The sequence below is a fragment of the Aedes aegypti genome, chromosome 3, assembly GCF_002204515.2.
Source record: "Aedes aegypti strain LVP_AGWG chromosome 3, AaegL5.0 Primary Assembly, whole genome shotgun sequence".
Classification (NCBI taxonomy): domain Eukaryota; kingdom Metazoa; phylum Arthropoda; class Insecta; order Diptera; family Culicidae; genus Aedes; species Aedes aegypti.
The window spans coordinates 372877390-372891250 of record NC_035109.1 but is presented as its reverse complement, the minus strand read 5'-3'; the positions used below and the strand labels follow the sequence as shown (position 1 = coordinate 372891250).

Genomic DNA, 13861 nt, shown 5'->3' with positions numbered 1-13861 from the left:
CCAGTTCAACATTAGCCAGATACCCGCTACTACAGAAGACCGTGCTAGGATACATCGTATGCGGAAAAATACCAGATCCAGCCCATGATCCGCCGGCAGTCCAGACAAGTCACATCTGCACAGACGACCTTCTCGACAAGCATCTTGAAAGATTCTGGGAAATCGACAACTTCGACGTCGGCAGAAGCTACACTCCCGACGAGCAACGCTGTGAAGATCTATTCCAACAAACCGTTGATCGAGATTCAAGTGGAAGGTATATCGTTCGTTTACCGCTGCGAGAGGAAATGCTGCCAATGCTAGGCGATTCCTACCAGCTAGCATTCCGTCGTCTCCAATCCATGGAGAAGAAGTTCGCTGTCGATGAAGCTCTTCGTATTGCCTACCACCAGTTCTTGGAGGAATACGAAAGCTTGGGTCACATGGAGGAGGTGAGTCCGCGAGCGCCGCGTAGTTCGCAGTTTTTTCTACCCCACCATGCCATCCACCGTCCCGAGAGTTCAACTACAAAGATCCGAGTCGTGTTTGATGGATCATGTCGAAGCGCTTCAAGCTTATCGCTAAATGAAGTTTTGTTCGTAGGACCAACAGTACAGCCAGCTCTGTATATTACGATCATCAACATCCGCTTACCTCGGTACGTCGTCACCGCAGACGCCGAGAAAATGTTTCGACAAATCTGGGTACACCCAGATGACCGGAAGTATCAACAGATATTGTTCCGGAAAGATCCATCAGAACCAGTTCGCATCTATCAGCTGAAAACCGTCACATACGGACTCGCTAGCTCGCCTTATCACGCTACTCGTGTACTCAACCAGTTGGCCATTGACGAAGGAGAACGCTATCCGTTGGCGGTTCCTGTCATTAAGAAGGGAACATACGTAGATGATGTCCTCACCGGAGACGACGATGAAGTCAAGGTCGCCGAAACGTGTCGGCAGTTAATTGAGATGTTGCACCAAGCCGGCTTCGTTCTTCGAAAATGGGCAACCAACAACAACGCCGTTCTCGCCAGCGTTCCTTCTCAGCTGTGGGAAACAAAGCCAGAACTGGAAATCGATCGGTCTCCTACCATCAAGACTTTGGGACTTCTCTGGCTTCCTAAGTCAGACACCTTCCAATTCAAAATTCCAGCACTGCCTCTGCTAGATGTCGCAACCAAACGCCTCGTTGTGTCCGAAATGTCGCAACTGTTCGATCCCCTCGGTCTTCTGGGACCTGTATTGATGAAAGCCAAAGTGTTTGTGCAAGTGCTTTGCGCAGAACACTGGCCGTGGGATGAGTATACCCCATTAGGCATAAAGACGTTAGGCATAAGGACGTTAGGCATAAGGATGATAGGCATAATGTACGTTAGGCATAAAGACATTAGGCATAATGGATGTTTGGCATAATATACGTTAGGCATAATGGACGTTTGGCATAAAACAACTAGCGTGTAAGCCAAAAAAAAACTCGTCTTATATTGTAAAATTGTGGGTGAGCGTCCTTAAGATGCTCATAAAAATAAAGCAAAATTCACATGAAAATCATTACGAGGGGATGGGTTGATTGGTTGGTCATAAATGACTGTTTTCGGTGTTATGAAATTTGACAATGACAATGAACCCATTATCGCAAGATATGTTATCTTTCTAAAATCCAGCTCAATACATTTTCATAAGATTTGTATTTGCGTTGTGTTATTTGTTTCTAGAGATGTTTATTTGAGTGAGTATACGATTTTTTTGTTATAGTTTTCTTACATAATTGCGTTAATTCTGAAGAAGGGAAACCATCTATATAAATATTAGCAAATGATTAGCTTGAAGACAACAATCAAGAGTCAACTCATGAATTCATGTGATATAGGACATTAACTTCATTTTTGGTAGTATGTCAACAATCTTCTTGGCATTACATACCCACTCCGAGTCTGTTCATCAATTTAAAGTAGTGAGAACAGTTCCTTGGCCTCTTCTGTAAACAATTTTCGATGATTTTCAATCAATTTTGACAGCCGAGGAAGTTTTACCGAAAGCATTTTGAAAATGTTTGAAATCAATCAAGTTTGCAATCAATTGATTAATGGTGGTAAGCTCCATCGAAGTTAATACGCCAATCGCGTATTATCCTCAATTTTACTACAGTAAGCTCAAATTTAACATAGCACGGTTTTCAGCCTTTAACATGGCGTGCATTCAGGTTCAAAGTATTTGTACCGATTTTATTACACAGAACTCTTACAACTCAGCTGATCCCCAAGTGTTCCGCAAAACATTCAAGAGCAAGTCGAAACGTAATTTTTTGATGGAGATATTTACATCTACAATTCCAATAATTATTGGAATTGCAAGAATCCACAGAACAACATATTTTTAGATGAAGGTGATTTTTGAAACAACCTTTTCCTCCAGTCATTAAATTAAATCTATATAAATAAAAATGGAGTGGTGTTTGTATGTCACGAAATGACTTGAGAGCGGGACAACCGATTTGCACAATTATTTCACTGTTGTCTTCTTGAAGGGTTCCGACGTGTTCGTATGACGAAAAAGTTAAGGGAAGTTTTTGGGAAATTTGGTAAAACGGGAGAGTACTAGGTACTATGTCATTTTGTATGGGAGGTTCCATGACATTTTTCAACAGCCTACTTGATGGCAAGACGGAGTTTGCCGGGATCACTAGTATAAGAATAAAATATAAGTATAAAGAACAGCCCATGATTCAAAGAAGGGAAAATTTATGATGGGAATATTAAGAGCAAGAATGATATTAATTGTTCAATTAGTATGTTTCGAGAGAACAACTTATTTTTAAAGAAGAAAAATGTTCTGATTAAAACATTAGCAGTGACAACTCCAATAATTTTGTCAACAGTATAACTATGAAAAACAGCCTTCAATTTAAAGAAGGGATAATCTCTGATGAAAAATTTGTCAGTTATGTGTGTACAACCAAACCCAAAAGATTAGCTGCAGATCATGTTAAGCGTCTTTCTTATCATTGACATTACGTCCCAAATTCTTAGCTTAGTGTCCTTGGAGCACCTCCATTTTGCCAAAGTAACCATTTTGCATTCTTATTTGTGCATGATACACGAGCGCGATTATGGTTCATCACCAAAGAAGTAAAGAAAACGATAGGATTCTGGATTTATTGGAACTACGAAACCTTCAATCGGAGACGGACCTGGTGTAGTGGATAGAACACACGCCACTCACGCCGTGGACCTGGGATCGAATCCCATCCCCGAGATAGTCACTAAAAATTTCAGTGATGACTTCCTTTGGAAGGGAAGTGAAGCTGTTGGTCCCGAGATGAACTAGCCCAGGGTTTAAAATCTCGTTAATAAAGATTTAAAAAAAGAAACCTTCAGCATGGCTTTGTTGTATGGTCGCAGACGTTACCACAAAGCTAATGAAGGCCCTTCAATGATCATTCAATCAAGTTTGTCCTAGAAATTGACCTCAAAGGATTGACAACTATGCTACGACTGCAAGGCAATGGCATGTCGAAAGACGCACTTTTGATTTTTTAAGTCCTTCACAATTATCTAAAAAGTCAGCTAACTTTTCATTTAAACGATTTTAATTTACATTTTGGAAATTATGCCTATCATCCATTATGCCTAACGTCCATTATGCCAAACATCTATTATGCCAAACGTCCATTATGCCTATCGTACTTATGCCTAACGTCCTTATGCCTAACGTCCTTATGCCTAACGTATTTATGCCTAACGTCGTGCACCCCCGTGGGATGACCAACTGTCTGAAAAACACACCGCTTGGTGGACAATCTACCGTTCGGAGCTCAACCAACTACAGGCACTCTCCGTACCACGCAGAGTCGTACAAAACCGCAATTATAGTTTGCACTGCTTCTGCGACGCATCGAAAACAGCATATGGATGCTGCATCTACGTCGTGTCTCGGGATACATTTGGACAGCTCCACAGTCATCTACTGACTGCCAAGTCTCGTGTTGCTCCACTGCGTGGACAATCCATCCCTCGTCTGGAGCTATGCGCCGCTCTTCTCGGCAGTCAACTTGCCGACAATCTTCGACATACAACAGATTTCGTAGAACCTCCAACGTTTTGGGTGGATTCTACCATCGTTCTTCACTGGATAAAATCTCAATCCAATGTCTGGAAGATTTTCGTGTCGAACCGGATCGCAGAGATCCAGCGCCTTACTAAGGACTGCGAGTGGAGACACGTTCCATCGGAAATGAATCCAGCCGACCGTATTTCACGAGGAATGATGGCAAGTCATATCGCGAAGGACGATTTGTGGTGGCATGGTCCGAGTTTTCTCAAAGATCCCGTTGACAGTTGGCCGGAGTGTTTGGTTTCGCCGCCGACCAATGTCGAATTACAACAAGAAGCTTGCCCAGTAGCTCTGCAAAGCGCCATTGACGACTCAACACTGTTTGACCGTTATGCGGACCTCGCCAAGCTGAATCGTATCGTGGCACATTGCTACCGATTTTTCAACAACGCAAAACTCCCTCGGAGTGAACGCACTGTCGGTTCACTCACCCCAGAGGAAGGTGAACATGCGCTCAAGATCCTCGTAAGACAGGTTCAGCTAGCATCTTTTCCTGCTGAAGTTCGGCAGTACAGCCGCAGCCAAGCAAATCCTTCAGCTGCAGAAATACCCACGTTGAAATCGCCACTCAAAGGTCTGAAGTTGTTCATCGATAAGTTTGGGTTGTTAAGGCTCTTCGGAAGATTATCAAACATGAAAGCTTCGACACTCGCTTCCCAATACTCCTCCCCGCTGATCACCAGCTCAGTTGGCTTATCGCCCGATCATGCCACATCCGAACACTTCATGGCGGTCCAATCCTTACACTCGCCACTATGCGCCAGCGATTTTGGCCAGTTCGGGGTCGGCGGCTAGCTCGTAAGGTGGTACGTCAATGCGTAACCTGTTTCCGGTGTCAACCACGCCTAGCTCAGCAAGTTATGGCACCTCTTCCCTCCGTTCGTGTATCACCAGCTAGACCGTTCATACACTCTGGGATGGGTTACTGTGGGCCGTTTCTCGTACGTCCGTTAAGTGGTCGGGGCGCGTCGGTAAAAGTTTACGTCGCGTTATTCGTGTGTCTCGTTGTGAAGGCCGTGCATGCTCGAAGTCGTCGCAGATCTGTCGTCCGCCGCCTGCATAAATGCCGTTAAACGCTTCGTGGCACGTCGTGGTCGGTTACTCGAACTACACTGCGACAACGCGACTGCTTTCGTCGGGGCAGATCGAGAACTGCGTACGATGCGGGAAGAATTTCGTCGTCAATTCCGATCAGAGGACTGGAACAACTTCTGTCAGGATAGCGGAATCAAGTTTCGCTTCATCCCGGCGCGTTCACCGCACTTCGGCGGTATCTGGGAAGCTGGAATAAAGTCCTTCAAGCACCACTTCCGACGCATCATGGGCAACCGCTCATTCACCGTGGACCAGCTGCAGACCGTCGTTGCCCAAATCGAATCTGTCCTCAATTCCCGCCCTCTTTCTCCGCTTTCAGATTCTCCAGACGACTGCTCTGCTCTGACACCTGGGCATTTTCTTGTTGGTGAACCTCTCGTGGCAATCCCTGAACCCGACCTTCTCGATGTCAACCGGAAGAGCCTGTCACGCTTGCAGGAGATGAAGAAATCCGTCCAAGATCTGTGGCATTGCTGGCAACTGGACTACGTCAGTCAACTCCAGCAGAGAACAAAGTGGAAACGATCTCAACCAGATGTACGTGTTGGGCAGTTGGTGGTCGTCAAGCAAGCAAATGCGCCCCCGCTACAATGGCCGTTGGAAAGAATTGTGGAAACCGTGACAGGGAAGGATGGAAGGGGCCGGGTGGTCGTGATCAAGACTGCCTCTGGACAGTACAAGCGAGCGGTTACTGAAATCGCTATCCTGCCGTTAGCTCCAGATGATGACAATCCGCAGGACGACAACGGAACCCAAGCAGATGATGGTTGAACCGGACGGCTTCAACGGCGGCCGGCATGTTAATGATAAAACATTTATAAATTTAAGGAACTAGTATTATGCCACTTACCCCTTGTACAGTTAACAGTGTAAAATCTACACAAACACTCATCAGTCAATGTCTATAGAGATCGAACCCTCGAGCGTACAGCTCAGATAGTCAGTCGAATAAAGCATTTCAAATAGAACGCACGTGTTCTGTCTTTCTCGCGTCGTGTCGGTCGGTCATTCCGAATTTGCCCAAGTGCCAATTTTAGTGTCCCGTTTTTTTTTCGCTACTTTCGCCGTCGTTTTTTCCTCCCTAAAGCTGATCCGTTGTGATCATATCACAAGCCGTGATCCGAGCCAATCGCCGCGAGTGATCATTAGAATCGCAAACAGAGACTAAAGAGCTAAAGGAGACTAAATGACTAAGGGAGACTAAAAGATTAAAGAAGACTAAAGGAGACTAAACGAGATTAAAGATACTAAATAACTAAAGGAGACTTGAAGCTATAGGACTAAAGAAGACTAAAGGACTAAAGGAGACTAAAAGACTAAAGGAGACTAAAAGACTAAAGGAGACTAAAGGGTCAAAGGAGACTAAAGGAGATTGAAGAGACTAAAAAACTCAAGGAGACTAATGACAAAAACGAGACTAGATGACTAAAGGAGACTAAAGGATTAAGGAGAAAAGCTATGAAATTTAAGCATTAAAAGTCTGGTGGCTTGAAAAACTTAAGCACTAAGGGAATCTAAACGAACCAAGGAGTTCTTTGATGGAATAAAGGAATAATGTGTCCTTTCGAAGGAAACAATAATTGAGAACTAAACGACTGGAGCACGTCAAAGACTAGTTGACTAAAGAACTAAAGGATCTATGAGCAAAGATATGAGCATATAGAATCATGAACTCACCCGATTGAATCGTTTCGCCTGGAATATGTGTCCATTTATCCGGTAAAGTTTTCGCCATCTCCTGGCACCTCTTCGGTAGATGCTTCCTGCAAATGAAAGAAATAGTAAACACAAGCATGTTAAAAAACTTGGAAAACTCATGAAACATTAGATTATTTTCGTAAAATCACAAAAAGTTCAAAAGCCTACGTCTGACATTGTGTCACTTCCAGGGATTGAATCCTGAGAAAATTGAGAGAATCTCTCACGTATCGCTCTCTGTAACTATCATAACATGCTGCACATTATGAGAGACTGTTTATCGTATACTGCTACAAGTTTGATCAGATTGGGGGGATAGTAGTGCATGATAAAACCCCTCTAAACATGCTCCAAACCTGGGGGACACTGTTGTTATTGGAAGTTCGTGGATTGTTTATCGTGCCAGTAGAGAAAAACACCTATCCCCAACGGTAAACAAGCGAGAAAAATGGATTTTATCATCGCTCTCTCGTTGGGGCTCTCGCTCGCTGCTTCCATTTATCAGACTTGTTACACCTTGCGATACAATGACGATCGTGGACCGCAACAGATGGGATGTTTTTCTTTGCTTGCTTTGATCGTGCTTCATTCTCAAATGAGAGCGAATTCTGCAACGCCTGGTCACTTCTCTTCGAGATTTTTAACTGATACAAATTTGGATTGTGCTACTTTTCCCCGAATGTCGGTTCCCCGAACGCCAGTTCCCCGAATGACCCTTTTCCCCAAATGATCCAGTTCCCCGAAAAGTGGTACCGTTCGAATAGGTCCTCTAGTAGTTTTTAGTCGCAAAATAATGAACTAGAAAGAACGATAAGCAATCGAAAGAATGAGGTACCGTAATCTGGGTTAAAAAGTTCGAATCATCATTTATTGCTAGAACATTTTCAAAGCATGAATGATGCCACTCTTTCTTACATTCATTAGCTAATAAAAATTAATGTTTGTGCGAAAATTGAATTTAGTTCAAGCCTAAATTTGTCAACTTTTTGAATCAATGATGTTTATCATTATGGATAACACTACGATGAATCATGTCTAACATGATTTCTGGAAGTGGTAAGAGCAAGGAAAATGTGGTTATTACTAAAAATGGCATCGCCGAAAACGATTCCGTTGTCAAATCTTTTATAAATTTATTCAAATAAATTACATTAACGAACTACTATCAAGAATGCAGAATTTCCTTAGGAAATTTCCTACCTTTAGGCGTATTCCGTAGTTCAAAGTGTTTTTCATTTTGAAATAACACAAAAAGTAAATGACTTGTAAGAGTTTGGTCTTCATATTCAGCTTCTAGGGCCATGATTTAAGTAGGTAACGACATTTTCAATATTACTGAACGTTGTTTACATGGGTGATCAATGTTACCCCATATCGGCTAAATCAAAAAATCACTTTAAACATTTGTTTAAACATACCTAAATCTCTTGAAAACCAAAATTCAGTATATAGTCACGAGCGGTGGGTGACAGTACTTGTTTTAAAAATATAAAACCTGCGACATTTGCATTTTTAATTGAAAAATTTGAGAAATATCCCATAAGCTGATCAATGTTACCCCGGATTACGGTATTTGGTCTGCCTTGTCTAAACACACATTGCCAAAAATGCAGAGAATGGTAAAACTCGTAAGAATCGCCAATCAAATAAAGAAGGGTGCACATCAGATGGCCAGTACGTTCACTTCCTGAAATTATGATTGTGTATAATTTTTCGAGGAAGTGCGTTATTCGGGGAAATGGAATACTCGGGGAACTGGAATTCGGGGAAATGGCGTTCGGAGAAACGACATTCGGGGAACCGACATTCGAAGAAAAGTAGCACAACCACAAATTTGTAATGTTTTCGGTCATACTATTGTTTTCCTCTATATTTTCTTGATACTTGCATTCCTATTAACAATTATTACTTCTTAGATTATTTCCAATTAACTTCGACAAACTTACTTATAAATTTAACTCAACTTATATTTGTCTAACATCTTCCCTTCTATTTCATTCCTTATCGCCATTCGACCATCTGCTACTATAAAAGATAATGATTGAAGTAAGTTAGTACAACACATATGTGCATTCGCCCAAACTGAGAGCCATTGGCGATATCGCTAGCACCTGTTACGATGTGCCTTACTGTAATCGACGACGTCGATGACGACATTCACCTTAATAGGTCCTTAATGGACGAAATCATTACGAAGCCAGCAGTGCTCTTTGCTATCCTCATCACACACACACGGAGTCAAGCTCTGTCTGTTTGGCAAAGATATTATCCTTCGCCCCTCGTAACGATGTTCGCATCAGTGTAAAAACTCACTTCAGAGAAAGAGCCCCTATCAGCTCTCAGCGAAATTGTGTTTCACGGTTCCGAAGGCAAAAATACATGTGCAACCCGAGACACGTTTCGTCCCTAATAATAGCCGGACCTCCATTGGGTGCGATGCTGGGTCAGATGCTCGACTGCACACGTGAACCACCCACATCAGCATGTGTATGTTAATATTTGCCCTTAACTATGCTGAAAATTATGTCACACATGGTCCGGAGCGTTGAAGTGAGGCTTGTTGTCCCGATGGAATGTGGTTGGAAGGTACATGACTTTGTAGTTGTAACTACAAGAACAAGGTAGCTCTAAAAGGTATGCAATAGTTTTTAACAGGAATCGAAATCGAATCGAAATCGAATCGAAATCGAATCGAAATCGAATCGAAATCGAATCGAAATCGAATCGAAATCGAATCGAAATCGAATCGAAATCGAATCGAAATCGAATCGAAATCGAATCGAAATCGAATCGAATCGAAATCGAATCGAAATCGAATCGAAATCGAATCGAAATCGAATCGAAATCGAATCGAAATCGAATCGAAATCGAATCGAAATCGAATCGAAATCGAATCGAAATCGAATCGAAATCGAATCGAAATCGAATCGAAATCGAATCGAAATCGAATCGAAATCGAATCGAAATCGAATCGAAATCGAATCGAAATCGAATCGAAATCGAATCGAATCGAAATCGAATCGAAATCGAATCGAAATCGAATCGAAATCGAATCGAAATCGAATCGAAATCGAATCGAAATCGAATCGAAATCGAATCGAAATCGAATCGAAATCGAATCGAAATCGAATCGAAATCGAATCGAAATCGAATCGAAATCGAATCGAAATCGAATCGAAATCGAATCGAAATCGAATCGAAATCGAATCGAAATCGAATCGAAATCGAATCGAAATCGAATCGAAATCGAATCGAAATCGAATCGAAATCGAATCGAAATCGAATCGAAATCGAATCGAAATCGAATCGAAATCGAATCGAAATCGAATCGAAATCGAATCGAAATCGAATCGAAATCGAATCGAAATCGAATCGAAATCGAATCGAAATCGAATCGAAATCGAATCGAAATCGAATCGAAATCGAATCGAAATCGAATCGAAATCGAATCGAAATCGAATCGAAATCGAATCGAAATCGAATCGAAATCGAATCGAATCGAATCGAATCGAAATCGAATCGAAATCGAATCGAAATCGAATCGAAATCGAATCGAAATCGAATCGAAATCGAATCGAAATCGAATCGAAATCGAATCGAAATCGAATCGAAATCGAATCGAAATCGTAACTGAATAGAAGTTTATTTGAATCACTCATCTCTGAGATTCATTCATTGGATTGACTTTTTTCAGTTTGATCTTTTTCCGAGTGACGAATCTTCATTCAGTATCATGCAAATAAGATCATAATGTATGGAAAATATCCACCGGGATTTGCATTTTTCATACGCACTGAACGGCCGTCTCTGAGTAATGAAGTCACAGCGCCTCAAAAGCAACAATTTACGGCGAATGAACAGCCGAGTCTTCGGTAAAATTTCCAACACCATGCCCGAAGTTGGTTTTAATTAAAAATATGTTGTTTATCCTTTGTCATAATTCTTAATGCGGGTGGTGAGCTAGGGACTCGCAAAGCTTCGGCATAATCTAGCAGCTTTATGCCAGTGGTTTAATGCGATTAATGTCTAACGAAGGAGATCCCGTAACGAAGCACCTTAGAATATGGATGAGGTTTAGATTCACTCGTGTCGTAACTTGTTCGACAAACTTCTTGTGAACTTTCTTCAAAATCTACTACACTTCTTTCATTCAATCTCGGATCCGATATCATCAGAATCGTTGAATAAAATCAATAACGTCCGTTGCAGATCACATCTCTGCCAAGTTCAGGCATTTTGTTGAAACCTTAAAAAGAAGAACGCCCCCACATTATAACTGCTCCGTGAAGGATTTGAACCGTAACATGGCCATTCCACTAGGACGATGTCGACGATGGCCATTAGTCGAAATGTGTCACTGCACAGCGATGAACCCTATTTTTTTGTGCACTCGACTTCAAACGAATGGAATGCACATTTCATCACTCTCTGTAACGAAAGCTCGCCCTTGCCATGGCTGGCTGGGCAGAAATGGATACGTACAGGTTCGTCCTGTGCTGTTTCAAGCATTGCTACAGTGGGAAATGGCTAATGTGTGACTGTCATGGGCACTGCCAGGATTCAGGGTTGGAAATCGTCAAGAACCATGAAAAGAATCATCGCTGACCGAGAAATGATGACAGTGAAATGTAAAAAGGAGAGCAAGACTTGTAAAATAAGTGGTTGATAGATAAAAACTGAATAAAATAAGATAAAAGTAAAACAAACAAAAAAATAGATAAACTAAGAAAGTAGGAGTACATATAATACAAAACAAAACAAAGAATATGGTAAATCAAAAAAGTTCAGAAGCAAAAATAATAAATATAAGTAAAATAATAAGTAAGCATGGATAAACACAAAATACTAATAAATAAGAAAAAGTTAGGAAAGAGTCAACAGAAAAGCAACATAAACAGTAGATTATGAAGAAGAATTAAAGTCAAAAACTTCAAAAAACAGGAAAAGACATCAACGACAGTATATTTATTCAACAGAAATGCTAGTTAAGCCCTGCCTAGCGAGTACACTGTTACCGAAAAGTGTAATCTTTCAGTCTCCAGAACGGTCGGCCGCCTAGGTCCATGAATCGTTCCCACGTAATGTAAACCATTTCGGGCAGAAACATCACTTTGTTCGTTCCCTCTCACTTACACCTTCCTATTTCGTCTCCCCCATCGTCCAGAGAGATGAAAAGCCTCTCCCATCAGAGGATGCTGGTTGTTCGCATGAAAAAGTGTATAATTTGATGTAACGGTGTACTCCGGGAGTCATGTGCAGGGCCAAAAAGGGCCACTCTAGCCTTCTCGTAAACTACTCTCTTTGTGTAGTTTTCGCGGCCCAACTACGATGGTGGGTGGACGGCGCGCGTCAGAGCAGTGGTGTCATCGGGGATAATTAAAATGTGTAACTATGTGGCGAAAGGGCTGGTTTGGCGAGGATAGTCGTTTGTACACACATTTCGAATGAAAAGTGACCTCGTACAATTGAAGTTGTGTTACTTTTGGTGGCTTCTGATATGCTATGCTGGAGGTTGCAGCAGCTGTGAAAGAAATGAGGGCTAGTACAGAAATCAGAATTCAGAATCAGAATCAGAAGAATCAGATGAATCAGAAGAATCAGAAGTATAAGAAAAATCAAAAGATTTAGAAGAATCAGAAGAATCAGAAGAATTATAAGATTCAGAGAAATCAGAAGAATCGGAAGAATCAGAAGAATCAGAAGAATAAAAAAATAAGAAGTATCAGGAATTATTAGAAGAAAATATTAGAAGATTCAGAAGAATCAGAAGAATCAGAAGATCTAGAAGAATCAGGAGAATCAGAAAAATCAGAAGAATCAGAAGAATCAGAAGAATCAGAAGAATCAGAAGAAACAGAAGAATCAGACGAATCATAAGAATCAGAAGAATCAAAAGAATCAGAAGAATATTCGTCTGATTCTTCTGATTCTCTTGATTCTTCTGAATCTCAATCAGGAGAATCAAAAGAATCAGAATAATCCGAAGAACCAGAAGAACCAAAAAAAAATCAAAAGAATCAGAAGAATTAGAGAACCAGAAGGACCAGAAGGATCAGACGAATCAGAAGAATTAGAAGAATCAGAAGAATCCGAAGAACCAGAAGAACCAAAAAAAATCACAAAAATCATAAGAAGAATCAGCCGAATCAGAAGAATCAAAAGAATCGGACGAATCAGAAGAATCAGGAAAATCAGAAGAATTGAAATAATCAGAAGAACAGAAGAATCAGAAGAATCAGAAAAATTAAAAGAATCAGACGAATCAGAAGAATCAGGAAAATCAGAAGAATTAGAAGAATCAGAAGAATCAGAAAAATCAGAAGAATCAGAAGAATTAGAAGAATTAGAAGAATCAGAAGAATCATAAGAATCAGCAGTCAGAAGTCAGAAGTCAAAATTAAGAAGTTAGAAGTCAGAAATCAGAAATCATAAGTCAGACATCCGAAATAAGAAGTCAGAAATCAGAAACCAGAAATCAGGAAATCATTAAACGAAATCCGAAAACGGAAATCGGAAGTTAGAAGTCAGAAGAAATCAGTAGTCAGAAATCAGAAATCGGAAGTTGGAAATCCGAAAATGGAAGTTAAAATTCAGAAATCAGCAGTCAGAAGTTAGAGGTTAGAAGTCAGAATCCAGAAATCAGAACTCAGAAATCAGAAGTCAGGAGTCAGACATGAAAAATTTGAAAAAGGAAGTCAGAAGTCAGAAACCAGAGATCACGAAATCGGGGATTCGAAAACGAGAAATCAGAAGTCAGAAGTCGGAAGGTCAGAAGTCAGAAGATAAAAATCGTAAGTCAGAAATCAGAAGTCGGAAGTCAAAAGTCAGGAATCGGAAATCAGAAATCATAAGTCATGAAATTGGAAGTCAGAATTCAGATATTAGAAGACAGAAATCAGAAGTCAGACATGAAAAATCTGAAATAGGAAGTCAGAAATCAGAAACCACAGATCAGGAAATTGGGTATTCGA

The 13861-nt window shown here is 41.0% G+C and overlaps 1 protein-coding gene across 8 annotated transcripts in view; it reads right to left on the bottom strand.

Moving 5' to 3' along the window:
* LOC5576493 (atypical protein kinase C) overlaps nucleotides 1-13861 on the bottom strand; it is a 454102-nt gene that overhangs the window by 63347 nt on the left and 376894 nt on the right. For all 8 annotated transcript variants that reach the window (XR_002501629.1, XM_021851376.1, XM_021851375.1 and 5 more), the window contains one exon: nucleotides 6870-6955. Coding sequence is in view for 7 of the 8 variants with exons in the window: in XM_021851376.1 (XP_021707068.1) it covers nucleotides 6870-6955 (86 nt within the window). In the remaining variant the exon portion in view is untranslated. The remainder of the gene's footprint in view (nucleotides 1-6869; nucleotides 6956-13861) is intronic.